At 37.7% G+C, this 19,530-nt stretch overlaps 1 protein-coding gene across 1 annotated transcript; it reads left to right on the top strand.

The window, feature by feature from the left end:
• The first annotated feature begins 17,089 nt into the window (after positions 1 to 17,089).
• On the top strand, positions 17,090 to 19,109 carry LOC143852455 (uncharacterized). Its single transcript, XM_077361839.1, has 3 exons — positions 17,090 to 17,207; positions 17,339 to 17,349; positions 17,493 to 19,109. The coding sequence occupies exons 1-3, from the start codon at positions 17,090 to 17,092 to the stop codon at positions 19,107 to 19,109; spliced, it is 1,746 nt and encodes a 581-aa protein (XP_077217954.1).
• The last annotated feature ends 421 nt before the right edge of the window (positions 19,110 to 19,530 follow it).

Raw genomic sequence — 19,530 nt, 5'->3', positions numbered from 1 at the left:
GAATGGCTACCTCTGATTAAATGAATAACACAATATCTGCTGAAAAGTGAGCTTATGAGTCTTGTCTCTTATGCAAAAGTCAGCTGCGAAATGGCTTTCGCTAGGCGCAGAAAGCTATTTCGCAGCTAACTTGTGCAAGAGAGAACACCAGCTCAGGCTAACTTTTGCAAGAGAGACCACCCACCTCATATGAATTAAATAAATAAGACATACATGTATGATGGGTTTTGAAAGAAAATTTTATTCAAGCTCAAAGGAGTTTGTAAGGGGATTTGAATTTTTTATTTTTGGGTTTCAACTTTCTGGGATTTATTCGGCCAAAGAAGACCTTCCGGTGTTTAGTGATAGAAATTGATTAAGGTTCGTTGGCATTATAATAATTTCTATCTATTATTATTATTATTTTTAGAGTTTGACGGCATTTCCAGGTAAGGATCTTGTTGAAGGCTTATCTTATTGAAGGTTTTATCTGGTTCTTGACTCATTCTGTTTGAATTCGAACATTGATTCTTCATCTTCAAAGATGTCTAGATTTTATATGGGAAGTGGCCCAACAACTATTTGTATTGATAACTGGATTCTTGAACTCTTTTGTAATGAATTTTGTGTCTGCACATTAGTTCTGATAGACTTGATGCCCTAACCGATGCCCCTTGTTTACGTGTCTTCATTCTTCATTTCTTCACTTAGCCGAAACGTATCCTTGTAAGACCAAGCGAAGCTTTCCCTGTATTCTTGTAGTAGGTTTATTGATTCCTTGAATTCATTAGAGGGTAATTTGTTCCCAATTCATATTTTCTGGATTAAAGTTTAAGTTCAAATGTTTATGTAAGCCCAATGATTCCCACCTTGGCATTCCCATCTTCTTTTGATGATTCTAATACACAAGTGATTTTATATTACTAATGTATTTGAATGTCTAAGTTGTAGATCATGATTGTATTAAGGCAAGATTGCTTGGATTAAGGCCAAAAAGCTCTCATTGGACCGCATTAGGAAGCCCAAAGACATCGGAGATCCAAGACGCATGAAGACTTGAAGCATCGCAATTAAAGATCGAAGTCGTTTTAGAATGTAAAGATCCAATCCTAATTTAGGTGTTTAGAGGCATAAATAAAGTAAATCTCACACACCCTAAATGTTTAAGAGATTGTCCTTGTGGTGTTCCAACACTTTGGAACCCTCATATATAATCCCAACTTTGTGTAGAGTTGGAAGCCCAGATGAATAAGAAACAAGAATTGAAAATCTGCTAGAAATAGGCTTCTCGGAACTCCGAGATTTGGTCCAGTAACATTTTTTCATCTTCTGTTTCAATTCCCGGAACTCCGAGAGAAATTCTCGGAACTCAGAGAAAATCTCTCGGAACTCTGAGAACACTATAACAGGAAAAATTATAGCCGTTGGGGTTTTAGCCAGAATTACCACTATGCCCCCAAACGGTCATATTTTGAGTTTTCTATATATATGGGTATTCTAAACTTCCCAACCATCAATCCAAACACTCAAAAACTCTATTTGAACATCCTAAGAGTGAATCAAGCTTGTTTATGCCTCTCATCCTCTAGAATTAGGATTTGGATCATTGGCTCAAATTTGTACATCTTCTACAAACCTTGTAAACCCTTGTGAGGGATTTTTTAGATTTTTCTTTCTTATTCAAGACGATTGTATTCGGGCGAGTGTTCGGAGAAGCGGAGCCCACTCTCCGTGGTGAGGATTGCCACCAAGGTTAAAGGCAATTGGAATTGTAATCGGCACCGATCTTCGCCGAAGTTAAGAAGATCAACATAGTGAAGCCATCAACGGGTTTGGTTGGTGGAGTGGAGTAGGCCTCGCATTTTGAGGACCGAACCACTTTAAATCTCAGGTGCACTCTCTCTTATCTCTTGTTTTATATTTGCATTGCACTTAGGATTTAACTTGTGTGCTAAATTGCCATTTTGATCTCTTAAATCTTCTAAATTGGGTTAGAGTTTTCAAAAGCTTAAAACTTGTTAGTAACCTAATTTTACCTCCTCATTAGTTGCCATTAGAATAGTATTCGGGCCTACCCTTGGAATTTCACTTGGTATCAGAGCCTTGGCTCTTAAAAGATTTTCTTTTCTTAAAATTTTTGGTAAATTTTTTTTAAATTTTAACAAGGGAAAGATCATAAGATCATTGACAACTTTCTAATTGTGAAATGGCAAACATAAATGGAACCGGACTTCCGGAGGGCCATTCCACAACTAGACCTCCTTTCTTTGATGTGTCTAACTATGGACATTGGAAGACAAGGATGCGCATCTATCTTCTTTCGATAGATGTGAAGCTTTGGCATATTGTTGAAAATTGATCCACTTTGCCTTCCAAGCCATTTGAAGAATGGAATGTTGTAGAGAAAAGGGATGCAAATTTAAATTATAAAGCTATAAACTCTTTGTTTTGCGCCTTATCTACGAAGGAGTTTAATAGAGTAGCTCTTTTTTATTCCGCCAAGGTTATTTGGGATACTCTTGCCGTTACCCATGAGGGAACATCACAAGTCAAGGATTCCAATATAAACTTGTTAAAGAGCAAATATGAAATGTTTAGAATGGGTCAAAATGAAAGTATTTCCGAAATGTATACCCGATTTTCTAAAATATCAAATGAATTAGCTAATCTTGGTAAATCTTATCCTACTGATGAGCTTGTGGGTAAGTTGCTTAGGTCACTTCCTCCACATTGGGATCCAAAGATCACCGCCATACAAGAATCAAAGGATCTCAAGACGCTAACTATAGAGGAGCTTGTAGGTTCTCTTATCACTCATGAGATGCTCCTCACTAGCCGACAAGAGGAGAAGAAGCCAAAAGAGAAAGAAAAAGATAGTAGATCCTTAGCACTCAAGGTGAAAGCGGACTCATCTTCCTCAAATGAGGCGGATAGTGATGAAGAAGAAGCTATGAGAAAATTCAAAAGCTTATGGAGAAAGAAGCACAAAAAGGACAAAAAGAAGAAGAAAGAAGAAAGTGAAGTAGAAGGAGGAATAAGATGCTATAATTGTAAAAAGACATGACACAAAAGACCGGAGTGCCCTCTTCTCAATTCATCTTCCTCAAAGTACAAGGGAAAGAAGAAGGATTGGAAGAAGAACAAGGGTCTTGTAGCCGCTTGGGATCTTCTAGCACCTCGGGAAAAAGCTCAAGTGAAGGGGAAGCTAATAAAGATGATCTTTGCTTCATGGCACTCACCCATGAAGATGAGGTAAATTCTAACCCCTCGTGTAATTCATCAAGTAGTGATAGTGGAAACATATATTATGATGAATTGTGCATTACCTTGCATTCTCAAATTTTAAAAAATAAAGTTCTTAAAAAATCTATTTCAAAATTAGAAAATGAACTTGATGTTTTGAAAAATAGATCTTCTTCTTCCAAATCTCAAGCTAAAGCACAAATTGAAAATTTTAAACTTGAGATTAAAACTCTTAAGGGTAGTTTGGATGAGAAAACTTGCCAAATTATTAAACTCCAAGGTATGGCAAGCTCTTCCAAATCTTATGAAGATGACACTAATAGTTTTCTATATCAAATAACCCATCTTCAAAATGAAAATGAAAGGTTAAGATTATGTCTCCATGGATTCTTAAATGGTGATAAAATTATTGACATAATCTTGAAGAAGGCTAGTCATAGACCTAATCATGTATTTTATGATAGGAGTAGTCTATCTAACCCTCATGTTAGATGCCATTATTGTGGAATCAATGGTCACTACCAATTCTAATGTGCATATAAGATTAGGGATTGTGGTGGAACCAAGAAAGCTTGGGTTCCCAAAGCCCCCATATGATTCTCTTCATATGCATTTAGATTAGGGGCTTGCACTTAAAATTGAATATCTTTGTATGGTTGTTTAAAATATCCTCTCTTGTGTTGAATAAAAACTTTAAATAGTGGGAGTTCTATGTTTGTCTTTTTCCTTGAAAAAGGGGGAGCTTAAAATTGAAAATTTTATCCCTTTGATTTTCTTTTACCCCATCTTTTTGATTGATGCCAAAGGGGGAGAAAAATCTAGTGTAAGAAAATATATGTATGCTTTTATTGGAAAATCTCTTGTGCTTCATCATAAAAAAGGGGGAGATTGTAAGCCCAATGGTTCCCACCTTGGCATTCCCATCTTCTTTTGATGATTCCAATACACAAGTGATTTTATATCACTAATGTGTTTGAATGTCTAAGTTGTAGATCATGATTGTATTAAGACAAGATTGCTTGGATTAAGGCCAAAAGCTCTCATTGGACCACATTAGGAAGGCCAAAGACATCGGAGATCCAAGACGCATGAAGACTTGAATCATCGCAATTGAAGATCGAAGTCGTTTTAAAATGTAAAGATTCAATCCTAATTTAGGTGTTTAGAGGCATAAATAAAGTAATTCTCACACACCCTAAATGTTTAAGAGATTGTCCTTGTGGTGTTCCAACACTTTGGAACATTCATATACAATCCCAACTTTGTATAGAGTTGGAAGCCCAGATGAATAAGAAACAAGAATTGAAAATCTGTTGGAAATAGGCTTCTCGGAACTCCGAGAGAATTCTCGGAGTAACATTTTTTCATCTTCTGTTTCAATTCCCGAAACTCCGAGAGAAATTCTCGGAACTCCGAGAACACTATAACGGGAAAAATTATAGCCGTTGGGGTTTTGGCCAGAATTACCACTATGCCCCCAAACGGTCATATTTTGGGTTTTCTATATATATGGGTATTCTAAACTTTCCAACCATCAATCCTAACACTCAAAAACTCTATTTGAACATCCTAAGAGTGAATCAAGCTTGTTTATGCCTCTCATCCTCTAGAATTAGGATTTGGATCATTAGGCTCAAATTTGTACATCTTCTACAAACCTTGTAAAACCTTGTGAGGGAATTTTTAGTTCTTTCTTACTCAAGACGATTGTATTCGGGCGAGTGTTCGGAGAAGCGGAGCCCACTCTCCGTGGTGAGGATTGCCACCAAGGTTAAAGGCAATTGGAATTGTAATCGGCACCGATCTTCGCCGAAGTTAAGAAGATCAACATAGTGAAGCCATCAACGGGTTTGGTTGCTGGAGTAGAGTAGGCCTCGCGTTTTGAGGACCGAACCACTTTAAATCTCGGGTGTACTCTCTCTTATCTCTTGCTTTATATTTGCATTGCACTTAGGATTTAACTTGTGTGCTAAATTGCCATTTTAATCTCTTAATTCTTCTAAATTGGGTTGGAGTTTTCAGAAGCTTAAAACTTGTTTGTAACCTAATTTTACCTCCTCATTAGTTGCCATTAGAATAGTATTCGGGCCTACCCTTGGAATTTCAGTTTATAATTGCAATTTCTTCTTTGAAAGGCCGAATTTGACGTCCCTCCTCTTGTTTAAGCATTTCCATAACTCAAGGGATTTTTTCATTATTTAAGTCAGAAGCATACACTGGAATATACGGAGAAAGAAATTTTATTGAATGAGAAGAAATTACATTTGCTGACTCTTCCTAAACAGGCTCAGGATTCACAATTCTGGACTCGAAATAAATGCAGGAAATAATGACTGGCCCGGATTAGGCGCTTATTCCCAATGAATATAATAACTGGACTCAAAATAATGATTGGACTAAACACAGAACTTTAATCAGAGAGACTTTCTTCGGTTGCAACTGCCTGGATTTGAGATTCGGCGGAGCTTCCTTTGTCCTAGATAGCTACAGTAACTGGAACTTCAACTTTTGGCGCGTCATCAACAATAGAAACAATATCTGAATGAACCTGTGCTTTGTCAACACAATATATTCCTGGCTCTGCCTTTCTACGCTTCTCCTCCTCTTCTACTCCTTCCCAGTTACGGATGTGAGGTTGATGATGGGAATCAAGAGTATGAATTAAGGTAGAAGGATCAAACTCAGAGGTGTCCAAAAATATGGCATTGACGTTGGGTGGAGGTGGAACAACATGGTTTGGCAGGGGATTGTTTACGACATTTGGCTTTGGTGGAAAGACATGCAGTTTATTATCAAGGAGCTTTTGGATTACATACTTTAGACTTAAACATCTATCAGTTACATGCCCTGGACCTTGATGATAGTCACAGTGATCCTGTGCTCTCCATGTTTTTGGAAGTAGATTTGGAGGAGGCTTAATTGGTGATAAAGTAATGTGGCTAGAGGCTAAACATCTTGGTCTGTCTTGGGGTGTAGCACCCGGTTGATTGTAATCAAATACTGTAGACACCCCATTTTGACCAAGCCCTAATAATTTGGTTTAGGTTGAAACCATAGTGAATTAAGGTTTTTGAGTCCCAAATTCTACCCTAAGCTAGGTTAGGGTCTCACCAAGATCCCCATAAAATTTCGTCAAAATTCGAGCGCATTTGCTAGCGAACGAATCGAGACAATGACCGTAGTGCAATTGCAGAAGGGGATGGATTTATCCTGAAAGGGGAGTGAACTTATACTGTGAGAGACAAATTAGGGGGCAGATGGGACACGATTTGTTCGTGTGCCCATCACTTTCTCAGTGCAACCGTGTGCCAATCAAGCGGGAGTGCCAATACTGGTAACCCTATTTGTATATAAAAACCAGCGAATGAAGAAAAATGGGGAGAGATTCATTTTTTTTTTCGTCCAACAGAGGGAGAGAGAGATCTGAGAAGAGGAAAATCCCCAAATTCTTCAAACCCTAGTTCAATTCTCATCGTCTCTGGTCGATTTTCACCGGATTCCGGCCAGATTCCAGCCATTTCTGCCAGCTATTTTCTGCCATTTTCTTATCCATAACATCTGAAGCTCAAAATCTCTATTGATTACCTCTATCTGCCATTGTTTTTAAGCTTTACATAGGTTTTTGAAACCTTACTTGAGCTCCGGTCAATTTCTCCGGCCGTTCTCTGGCAACTTCATTTTCTTCGGCAACTTCAAATTCCGGCCGGCAATCTCCATTCCTTGCTACTATTTCATCCTTGACATTCTCTCCCCTACATATCTGATCTATCTGAAGCTCTAACTCATTTTTTTTAGACTCTTAACCTCTAGATCCAAACCTTAACCTTGTTATAAAACCGAATATGGAGTGATCTTTCATCACTGTTGATCATCTATCAGGGAGCAAATTTTAAGGAAGAAGAAGGTAAATCAAAGCAAGAATCACTCCTCTGAAAATTGCAAGTGGATCTTGGTTTAATCCTCTAAAAGAAGAAGGTAATGGCATTTAAATCCTACTGGACTTTACAATTTTCATGGTATGTAGTTATTTTCTTTTATGGATTTACTCAATACTGTGTGATTGAAATTTTCCTTTGAGTTTATGTTAATTCTTCCATGCTCTATGGTTATTTTGGCACTTGATGAAGCATTTGATGAAATTTAGCTATGGCCAGTCTAGAATCAGTGCAACAGCTTTCGTGATCTATAGAAATACTCTTACCGGACATTCATTTGAGGATTTATAGTTATGGTATTGTGTAGGACTTTGGTAATTCTTCATGATCTGTTGATTTCTTTTTTGTTTTCGTTTGAGGATGAATAGATATATCTTGTTTCGAATAAGTAGTAAATCCTTTGTAATTCATGGCAATCTTCACTAGATAGTTGTTTGATGATGTGTGATTACAGAGTTGTTTAGAATTTTGGAAGATCTATGAAATGCTATTCATGATATGGAGTGCTTATCTATAGCCGTTATTTTGTTGACGTTCATTTGATAATATGCAGTAGTGTTTTCAAATTAGAAGTGATATTAGCATGACTGTGTTTTGCTAGTCATGGAAGAGTGATTTTTAGAACTTTATCTAAAAACATGTTACAGCTTGGAGTCAGGAGTTTATGATTGGAATTAGTGATGGGATTACAAAGTGAGATGATATTGGTGATACTGCTTATCTTTAAGAACTTTGTGATAAAGGTCTTTCCTGCATGCTTAAAGTTCTTATAGTTCAATCATGGTCAAAATGATGGTTAAAGCATGTATAATTTGTAGAAAATTGGTAATGACAGCCATAGTACTTTATTGCTTTGCTTTTCATAAAAAAAAATGGGTAATCTTACTGATTACTGTGGTCAAGATAGAGTCACTATATGTCGTTTTTAATTTGGCTTCTCTTTTGAATATTTAAATTCATTTTCATGGCTTTGCTAATGATTTTTTTTACGTGATAATCTTTGGTTTGGATTCAGTGTCATTACATCTTAATTTCTAGAATGAGAGTAAATTTAAAAATTATATGGTGGGGGAGTACATGGTTTAAACTCATCGGATGTTATACTGCATAAATTCTCTTACTCTGTGTGCTCTTCTCTCAGTATGTGATTGGGAAACATTTGTTTAATTGAAAGGGGTTTTCTTCTTTTCATTTCTGGTGGGAAAAGGGAGAGAGGGGGAATTAGAATCTGAAAATTGCGGAGGAAGCTTGAGCTCCATCCACCGGCCACCATCTCATTCACCCATTACCACCACTTCCACCTTTGGGTCTCCACCATCTTTACTGATTTTTACCTCAAACACATGCCCATCACATTCTTCTCCATCGAAACCTTTTCTAATTTCCCCCATTAGCAGCCCTCATTTGTTGTGTGGAGCAGGGTAATGACCATAACAACCCTCATTTTTGTTCTGTGAACATGGTAATGCCCATAGCAGCCCTCTTAGCTATGGAGTCATAAAATGCCCATATCAGCCCTCTTAACAATGGACTCATAAGGTGCCCTGTTTATTGTTTGAATCCAATGAGGTATATGTGACTGTATGTTTGTGTCGTGTACGTGTGTAAATTTCATAGTTGTAATTCACTATTTTATCTTCTAGTGCCATTTCTTAATATTTCTATTGTTCTAAATTCCCATGTTCTTCAAGGGCTGTTAACAAAAGAAAAATGAGCTAATACAATTGAGAATATAAGGGAGTTGGGTAATATCATGATTTCATTGGCATCACATACTTCTATTGTTATTTTTGGAAAATGTAAGGATTTTTTGGAAGACAAATTATGGAAGGTATTCATAGAAAATTTGAGATGCTTTTGTTGAATGCTTTTCACACAATTCTTTGTGTATCTTTTGGCTCTTTGAAAATGCACAGATCTTTAGTTGTCGCAAGTTCTTTTATAAAAAGTGAAAGAGATAGGTTGAACATATAATATATCTTGTGTTGCCTTGTTAATGTTTTAGTGTGTAATTGAGATACATAATTCAGCAGTTTACTTTCGTGATGTTTGAAAAATGATATCAAATGGATTAGGCATCACCTTATATTTCAAACTTTCTTGTTCTTAGAGTATTCATGGTCCATTTGCCTTTTTTGAGATTTTGCGTTAATATTAGAGTCTTTGGATTTTGACGCTAACCCATAGTTCACACTCCAAGATTACATTTTGCTCTCGTTTGTTACAAAATGATTTGTATTCATGGGTCACTCAGGTTATTTGTATAGCATAATCTAAGATGTATACAGAAATTTGGTTGGTTAGAGGTTTCCTTAATTCAATATGCATGCTATACCCTCATTCCTAGTTAGTAAAGCAACGACCTTGAAACCTGCAAATTGTATGTCTGTCATAACAATGTATAATGTGGAATCTGTTTTATTGAGATCAATGGATAATACAGCGGTCACCAAGTAAAAGGTTTAATATGTTGCACTTGATTTTTTAGTAGACTTGTTATTTCCCTAATGGAAAGAAATTTTGATAATTATATTCTGCAAATGAATGGTCCAAATATGTTAAGTGATTCCTGTTCACATATATTTATTCTAATTCAATTTCAGTTTTGTTCTCCAAGTCAGGGGATCATTTGTTTTAGATTCTGTGGTTGTAGATTTGGGAAATCTCATTGCTATTCACTCATCTGTTAGGCTCATATCGTATTCATTGATTATGTATTCATAAACATTTAAATCTGTTAGACAGTTCGTTCATTAAGAAGATTATTTCAAAAATCCAAAGTATAGTATTTAATTGCTAAAACTAAATTGTTATTTGGTAGAACTTTTAGGCCATTAATGTGTACATTACAATGTTTGGATATGGAACAGGTGGAGTTCATATTATTTCTTATTTTATTTTTTATTATTTATTTTTTTACCTACTATTGTCAGTTGTAAAAAAGGAAAAAATATACATAAGTTTTGAGTTCTTTCAAAATTAGATTATACCCAATGTATATAATAGAGAGATAGTATAGTATTTTTTTTTATATAATTAGTATATAATTAGTGAATTACTCTCTTGTTTGCTGCAGCAAGTAATGTTAATGTCTCTCATGCTTTATCTCTTAAGGTAAGTGTCTCTTTTAGGAGTCTACCATAGTCACATTAAAAGAAGTTCACATGTAATAGGCTTTACTGGCCTCATTTATAGAATCCTCTTTGAGTTACGCCCTCATTTAAATCGGGAGATTAACTTAGTGCTTTAATTGCTTTATCCTTTATTCATTGCAAAGGCAATGAAGGTGTTAGCCCAAGCCCATCATTTTTAAGGGGACTTGCTTAAGTCCTAGTAGCACTCTCCTCTTTTGTTTAGTAGGCTTGCCCAGCCTTTTAGATGTTTTTGATCATTTTTAGAACCCTTCTCATTGCAAGGGCAATGAAAGAGTTATCTAGAGCCCAACTAGGAGACACGCTCTGTCTCATTGAAGTAGTTCTCTTTTGAAGAAAAGCCTCATTTAGGACCTACCCTTAGGGAGGTTACCTTAGATTGGTAGGGAGTTTTCTCGTAGGAGGCATGTCTTGCCTCATTTATAGAGTCCCTGTTTGGAGACAAGCCTTATCTCATATAGAGAGTTTTTCTTTTAGGAGGCTTACCCAGCCTCATGTTAGAGAACCCCTTCTTCTATAGCGAGTCTTTGACTTATTTGCCCCATCTTTCGGTAGGGTTATTAGAGAGTCCCTGACTCATTTGCGCCCCTTCTTTAGTATTGTTAGTTAGGAATCTATTCTTTACTATTGTTGTCACCCCTCTTTATTATAGACTAACTCAGTCTTATTAGAGCTTTGCTTACTTGGGACACTTGTTTACTTGTTGTGGATCGTCTCTTTGAGACACTAGTTGCTTATTCGGGGTTTTTCCTTTAGATTTAGGGTTTTGCGCTAGTTTATGGTGTTACTTGTGTGTTCCCTTTAAGAGTGAAAACATTTAAAATCTAAAAATATTGGAATATTTGAAAACTCAAAAACATTAGAAATTTAAAACATCGAAAACATTTGAAAACATAAAAAACCTAAAAAAATCTAAAGTGCTGAGTCTTTTAGTGGTAGTTAGGAGAGTTCGATTTCGAACTACGTTGGCTTGATCTTCTTTCACGAGGTACGCAGTGCAGCTTAGGATCTTTATCCAAAGTCCAGCCAAACTTTGTAAATCTTTCAAAAATCATTCAAATAACTTTAAAACCTTATTTTCAGAAAGATCCTCCTCTAGAGTTAGAAGTTTGTCCAGGATAGAGAGTTTTGGAGTTAGGAGTTTTTTGTTGATATGTTGTTTGATTGTTGTGGTTGTTGTGTGTTTGTTATAGTTATGAGTTTGTTACACCTCTGTCCGATCAGTTGGTGATTCACATCGCCGACTGATGACTAGGTCTAGGATGCGTTAGTGATCCCATTGTTTTCCTTATGACACACATCCTAGTTACACATAGGTTGTAGGAACCACCTGCATTAGCTTAGGGCTAACCTGCATTTAGTTAGAGCATATAGGGTGTCCTAAAATTCACAATCTACTGGAATTTAAATAATCGTACAAGAAGCTTTAATAACTAGTCCGGTCTTTTAGGTCGAATCTAGGATAGAGGTCTAGATGTCTTAGGCATCATAGTTTATAATAGGCGCGAAGAACTATTTGACTCTGATTCTCGTGTAGGCGGGGAGACGTAGGCGACTTGGATGAACATCAGACCATCCAAGAGTCGAGGAGTACGTTTAGAGTTTAGGATTTGTCATACGTGATGTCGAGTTATGTTATATGTTCTGTTGTGTTGCCTTTCTTTCCTGTATAGACTTTATACCTTTTAGCTGTTGCATGTATGTGCTTGTCCACCAGAACTTAGACATCAGTTAGGCATGTCACTCAAACCTAGCTGTGATTAGGCGACACTGCTTTCATTTATTTTGTGAATGTTTATTATTTTATCCCGGGTCATGCATGTTTAGGTAAACGTCTACTCGGGGATATTTGTTCCTATTTTACATGATTTTCGCCCAAAACTCTTCAAGGTTAGTAATAAATGGCATAAGAGACCAAGTGCTTGCACTCGGACGAATTGGAGGTGCTCTTCGGACCTTCTTCATTCGTAATCAGGCACAAGCCCATATATATTTCTGGTTATCCATGGTATACAAAGCATATTTATTTTTGGAGTTCCATGGCCTATCCATGGATGACGACTTTGAGTTTGTTTTAGGTACGTCTTGGTTTGAGGATTTATCCTTGGATCAAGAGGTATCTCATTTATCGCAACTCGTGCTATGCTATGAGGGTGGCAACCGTTTCGAGAGTTCCTTGGTAGAGCTCTCCTTTACACGTGGATGATCCGGAGGCCGTCGGGGGCTCGTCCCCCACCTCTCTCTCTCTCTCTCAGATCGGGGTCAACAAGTTGCCGACTCTGCTGGTCGCTCTCCTTGTCTCTAGTGTGTGTATATCGGAGATATCCGCTTTGATACACCCTTATAAACACAATAGAAAATCCCAAAGATCGATCGAATAATCTTCAATATGATGTATACAGAAGAATAGAAGAAGAAATCCAATGGCACTTTGTGTAGAACAAAAGTATGGAAGATGAACAAGTGCACCACAAAAAGTGGAACGTTTTTCCGAGAAAATGAGAAGAGTGGGACGTTTTCTCCAGTAGCCCAAAGGGCTGATTTGCGGTGTTTAAATAGAAAAAGGTCAGAGTTAGAAAAGAATAAGGACTTTCCAATGTGAGGACTACTTACCTTTAGTTAGTTTCTAAGTTTACACCCCAAGCTTCCGTTCCTTTTAGTTTCCAATTTGTATTTGATTCTAATTGTAATTCCTTGCAAGCCAAGGCATTCTAGAATATTCGATATTACCTCTTTTGAAAACCCTCTTATGTATGCAACCTTTTCCTTTCTCTTTTTTTCTTTCCTTCTCTCTCTTTTTTGCTTTTTTTATTAAATAAAGTAAAATATGACATCATCCCAGTCAAGGTGGGACGTCCCACTATGTGGGGCCACCCATGTGGGGTGCCCACTACATGTGGCCAACCCACATGGGTGGGTCCACATGGGTCTCCCCCAATTGGGCTTTAGATCCAATGGGCTTTATAATGGGTGTTTTGGGTTTTTACGATAAAATGCAATAGAAATCTTTTAAATTCAAATTTTTTATGGAAGAACCCAACCTATATAACATTTATGGAGCACCACCCAATACATGGTTGAACCACCCTCTTTAGAAAAAATAACCTTTTGGACCAAAATACACCTATTTGACCAATACGCACCTAAAAGCGACCAAAATACATTCAAATTGGATCACCCCATACTATGTATAATATTGGGTGTACTTTTATTATACATATTAAGTATGGTACATACGCATAGTACCCGATAGATTGAGTCCGGAGCCCTACTTTGTTTTATATATTATGTATATACTTACTGACTTAGTGAAACCCAACTAGGAAGTACCCGTGTTTATATATGTATATATTGCATTCATATAAGGACGAACGTGTGTTGCTTACACATGTGAAGCCTAGAATTAGGAGCTTTGCCCCACTTGTAGACTATGGTAGCTTATTTTATATGGCTACAACATGGTCCTAGTACACTCATCAGTCTGTCTTGAGTCGAGACTTCCTTGACTCTGCTAGATTAGACTTAGGGCTGGTGCCCCTGGTTATGATATATGTATATGTGTATATATATATATATATATATATATCTATATATACTGATTATATATATTAGGGATCTCCTCTTAGTTAGAGTTCCTTATTCAATGCAATCAGTTGTATCCATTCTTTATTCAGATCTAGATCTGGTCTGTGGCTTTTACTTGCTGTTACCATGGCCATGATCTATCATTCGATCTTTCAGTCATTGGAACTGACCCGTTGTTACACGTTCTCATCTATGGTTAGTCTTTCATTTGATTACCTTTTTCCGGTAGTCGTGTTTTGTTTATTGGTTGTGAGCTTTTCCTGCCACTGTCATTTGAGGATTAGTATTCTTGCTGAGAGTCCTGTATTATTAGTTTTATTTATTTATTCATATACCCTTTTGTTGAGCCGTGGGGATCCCTTTATATAGTCGTCATGCTGCTGGATTTTATCCAAAATATTTTGAGCATGACCGTTGTTCTTTAGAGTTAGGTAAACCATGAGTTTATCTTGTCACTACCCTTTTGTAGCACTAGCGCCATCATGTTGTCGGATTTTATCCAAAATATGTTGAGCATGACCGCTATTGTTTAGAGTTAGTTAAACCATGAGTTTACCTTACCTTGACTTTCTTGTATAGCCGTTATGCTGTCGAATTTTACCCAGTCAAGGATAAACCATGAGTTTGTTTTATCATGATCCTTTTGTTTATTCTTATCTATCCATTTTATGGATCGTTCGTCAGATTACTTTCATTATTAGATTAGTGGCTTATATATGTTGCTTTCATGGCCACAGCCTATTTGCTACCCTTTGATTGTATATCTATTCTTTTGTTGTGTCAAAGATTCAATTTGTGTATCTATTATTTATTAGGGTATATGTCTCTCTGTCTACCTATTTCGCCTTGAGATCTGGTCGATATTTCATTCGCTGTCCTTATGGCCATGGTCTACCATTATGATCTTCTTGATCGTAAAGTTGTCAATATTCATCACCAGATTTAGATCCGGTTTATGACCCACTTCTGTCATTTTATGGCCGTGGTCTTTTTTCTGATCTATTGATTATCTTTGATCTTTGAAGAAAAATTCAGTGTCGCAGATTGTATCCTTCCTGTATAATCAATTGTCAAATTTGTTCTTATTATTTACTTATTTCCTTCAAGATTATATACATTCCCTTATCATCTTGTTTCATCTGGTGTTAGGTATGATCATAGCGAACAATTTGTTAGACAAATGGATAGCTGAGACTATTAAATCTTTTCCGCTAAGGTGTGAAGAAAGGAGTATGGGTGAGCATTTCATCAATTCATTTACCCATCTGAATAGTCGCGGTATAAATTGGAATTTTCTTTAAGCAGCTGCTGGACTTTGGGATCCTGTTTTCCATGTCTTTCGATTTGGGTCTTTTGAACTTTGTCCTATATTTGAAGATTGGTGTGTCCTGTTAGAGCTCCCTCCTGAAGGACTTTGGATCCGACCTTCAAGCATAGACTCCCCTCATGATCTTTTTTACAAATTATTTGAAAATAAGATTGTGAAAACTCTGCCATGCTTAACAGAGAAAAATGTGCAACTTCAAGCCCTCATTGAACTTTTTTCCAAGAACAGCGATCCTACTGACTCCCATTTTCAGGAATGTCGACGTAATGCCTTACTATTTGCTGCCTTTGCACGCCATGTCATTCATGGAGACTCTAGTGCTACCCCTTTCACCTTGTTGAAGATAATAGATCAAATCAATGAGGGGAGAAATCCTATCCCTACAATGCCAGCAGAAACCTTTTATGGCTTAGGCTTATTGCTACTGGAAAGGTTCAGGATAATTTTTTCGGGTGTACTAAGATTTTATACGTATGGCTTTGTGAGAAACTCACTATCCTTTAGCCACAAAACCATATTGAGTACACCCTTAAGAGTTTTCATTCTTGAAAAACAAAGATTAAGCAACTTCAGCTTAATGAATGGCACCATTGGTTGCAGAATGTACGGGAAAACCGATTTTGTTGGATAAGTCATTCATGTCCACAAATTATCACCAACACCTACCCATATTCATTTGTCTATCTTATGGGTTTAGAAAAATCTTCTTTCTATGCACCTTTGTGTTTCCCTCGTCAGATTACTGGAATCTTGTGTCCTCCTAGGGTTATTGCACCACCATATTGTGAAGAGCTTACTCCTGATCTCATTCGGTCTATAGTAACTGCTTGGAGAGACAAATCACGGAAAGGATATTTGCTTTCGCGTCTAGGCTCCGGAATGGAGGAATATCTGAAGGGCCTGCAAACCGGAGAGCTCGGATTGGAGAACTTTGAGAATCTTTGGCATGAGATTATCATTTTTTTTTATTATTATCTTCATTTATTTTACTTGAATATAACCAGAGTCAAAGATTGTAATCCCGGTCTCATTACTAATGAAAATAAAGGAGTTTTTACTTGATACATGTTATAGACAGTCAACAATCATCATTCTCCATGTAACCAATCGCTGGCGTTGTAACTTGTCAATATAATCAATACAAAGTGTGTTTGTTTTCTTTTCTCTTTATTTGTGGAAACTACCTTATTTCATTTATCAATCATTTAATCTAGTTTGTTAACTTCCAATCAGGATTCTGAAAGATAGCAACAATCGCTCCGAAAAAGGACACCCATGTCATACCTACCTGGTCTAGACCTACCTCAGTGTCTAGACTCGTTCGTCACTTTGATTCCCCTGAGTTATCAACAATACCTTTACGATCTTCACCAGAGTCATCAGGTTCTTTTGAAGTAAACCGAATGGCTGACCCGACTGACCTTTTGTTGAACATGCAAAAAATGATGAAAAACCTCACTCGAGACATGGGAGGAATGAAAGAGGAGATGGCCCACATGAAAACTCAGATAAGTGATAAGGCTTCTGCATCTAGAGGTCCCATACTTCCACCTCCTCATGTTACATCTCCGGAGTTGAATGGTCCGCTATCTCCCCTTTCGAGGTCGATCTAGGTGATGAACAATACGTTGCAGAGTATTGTGCTACAAGGACTGATAAAGAAAAAGAAATGTATGAGAAATTCGAAAAGAAAATGTCTGAGAAATTTGGCAAGTTAGCTCAAGAGATGGAACAAATGAAAGTGCAAAGGCCTAAGAAATTTGATGTTTCTGAATTAATGATGTCTTCGACAGTCGCTTTGCCGTCAAGCTTCAAAGTCCCTGATTATGATAAGTATGACGGGACCGGATGTCCGCTCAATCACTGAGATGGTTTATCATTCTCTCAGAACAGTATCGTCTGAATCGCGAGCAGATGGCCTAGTTATTTCTGATCTCTCTGGTAGGAATTGCGAAGAAATGGTTCTTAAGGCTGAAACCAGAGGAGGTGAGAACCATGTAACACATTTCTGATAAACTTATTGAACAGTTCTCGATGGAGGAAGGTATTGAGGTCACGAAGAGAGACCTAAAATAGTTGAAGCAAGGTCCTCAGGAGACCTTTACCTACTTTATCAGGCGTTGGAGAGGTAAGTCTGCTCAGCTGAGCCAGAGAATGTCCGAAGCAGATCATATAAAGCTAGTCCTCAAGAGCTTATCTCCTCAATAGTTTCATTTCTTGGCACCACGGTATTATCCGAGCTTTGACCACTTGATCAAGACTGGTACTCAGACAGAAGATGCCATAGCAAAGGGTCTGAGAGCAAAAGTTTCTTCTGAAATTCGAGAGGGTAAAAGGCATGTAATCCAACCTAAGGAGGTTCATGCTGTCAGTTACACCAGGCCTGTGGCCAGGGTTGTTACAAAAGTTGCAAGGACACCAAGGAAGAGGACCTTTGACAGAAAGTTTGATGCCCTTTTGTATCCTATACCGATGATACTCAAGAGGCTTATAAAAGATACGAAGATCCGGCTCCCGGATATTAAAACTCCACCTAATCCCTTACCAGCATTCTGGAGCGATCAATATTGTGAATATCACAGAGGTCCGGGACATTTGACTGAAAATTGTTTGGCTTTGAAGCATGCAATCCAGAATATGATTGACAAGGACGAACTTGCAGTGGAGAAACCAAACGTTACTCAAAACCCGCTTCCTAACCATCATGTTATTCCTCCTCCTACTACAAACGCCATGTTTGCTGATGAACCTTTGCTTGATCCGTCAACCCTCATTTGTGCAATAACAACAGAAAAAACCTATGTAATGAAGTTTGACGAGAAGGAACTTGAAGCAGTAGAAAAGAAGCAGCATTATGTAATTTCATTTGACAACGATGAAGTTGCTGAGTCGTCTTCATCTCAATCTTGTGTGTTTCAGACTGACAATGCAGGAAAGACAAAGAAAACTCCGTATGTCCTAAGGGCTGAGGACTTTAAAGAAGAAAAAGTCAGTAAAGCGTCGTATGTTTTCCGAATGGAAGAGGACGAACTACTGCTATTAGATGACCAGTGTGATGAGATGTGTCACATGACCCGGGGCGGATGTGTCTTCAAACCTCCAGAGTTGAGTGTAGAAAATCCGGCAGAGGTTGCGAGAAATGTAGAAAATCAGAGGCAGAATAAGGTGAACGCAGATGAAGAAGATGAGAATTTGTTGAAAGAGCTAAAAAATACTCGGGCTAATATCTCAGTATGGGGTTTACTCATGGCCTCATCCAAGCACAGAAAGCTAGTCCTTCGAGAGCTTAACGCAGCACAAGTCTCTATCGACACCACTCTTGATGAGCTGGTGAGCTTAGTTGCGATGGCAAGAGCGTCTAAGGCTCTATCTTTCACAGATGAAGATCTGCCTCCTAAAGGCCGAGACCACACAAAATCTCTAAAAATTACCGTTATTTGCAATAAGAAGAAAGTGCCAGAAGTGTTGGTCAACAATGGCTCTCCTTTAAATGTTTACCCGCTGAGTACTGCGACAACCCTTGGATTTGGTCCTAAAGACTTTATCCCATCTGAACAGGGTATTCTGGCGTACGATGGCACTCGCAGAGATGTAATCGGAACTTTGGTCACTGAAATACAGATTGGAAGAGAGGAATTCGAAATAGAGTTCCAAGTTTTAGATATTAAGGCTTCATTTCTTTTGTTACTTGGTCATCCATGGATGCACAAGGTCGGGGTTGTTCCGTCCACTCTTCACCAAAAGTTGAAGTTTGTTCATAGGAACAGAGTGATAACTGTAAAAGGAGATCCAGGAGATAGGGCAGATTACTCAAGACCTGACTGTGGAAAAGGCTGGAGATGTAAGTTTGACTGGGTTTTCACTACAAGTGATTGCAATCACCGTTGAGGAAGCCATGAATGAGGAAATTTATTTCCTAACCAGCACGAATTCGAATGTCATTATGATGATTCGCCGACAGGGATACATACCAGGTGCCGGATTAGGCAAATATCATCAGGGTTTGACTGAGTCTCCCATGTTTAAAACATTCAATGGTCTATTTGGGCTGGGGTAGAAACCCACGAAAAAAGAAATTAAAGAGATGAAATAGTTGATGATGAAATGGGCAGAATGTCGCCGAAGAGGGTTAGAATTATCGATGGCGTCGATTGATTTGACAATGAACGATCGATTTCAGAAAGAGGGTGCAAACTTTCCCTTCTGTGGCTTTGCTGAGACTTGGCTGGATGAGAATACAGAACAGAGGTTACTAGGTTTTGAAATTTTCTTCGATATTGAGTTAGACGATGAGCTGACAGGTGTGCAG

The sequence above is a fragment of the Tasmannia lanceolata genome, unplaced genomic scaffold, assembly GCF_043159265.1.
Source record: "Tasmannia lanceolata isolate RefF3 unplaced genomic scaffold, GAP_Taslan_0.1 ptg000019l, whole genome shotgun sequence".
Taxonomy (NCBI): Eukaryota; Viridiplantae; Streptophyta; class Magnoliopsida; order Canellales; family Winteraceae; genus Tasmannia; species Tasmannia lanceolata.
Note: the sequence above shows the minus strand (reverse complement) of the source record. Positions and strands in the feature narration are given on the sequence as shown.

Excerpts from the sequence above, each read along its gene's own strand:
- LOC143852455 (XM_077361839.1), top strand. The coding sequence starts at position 17,090 with ATGGTTTATCATTCTCTCAGAACAGTATCGTCTGAATCGCGAGCAGAT.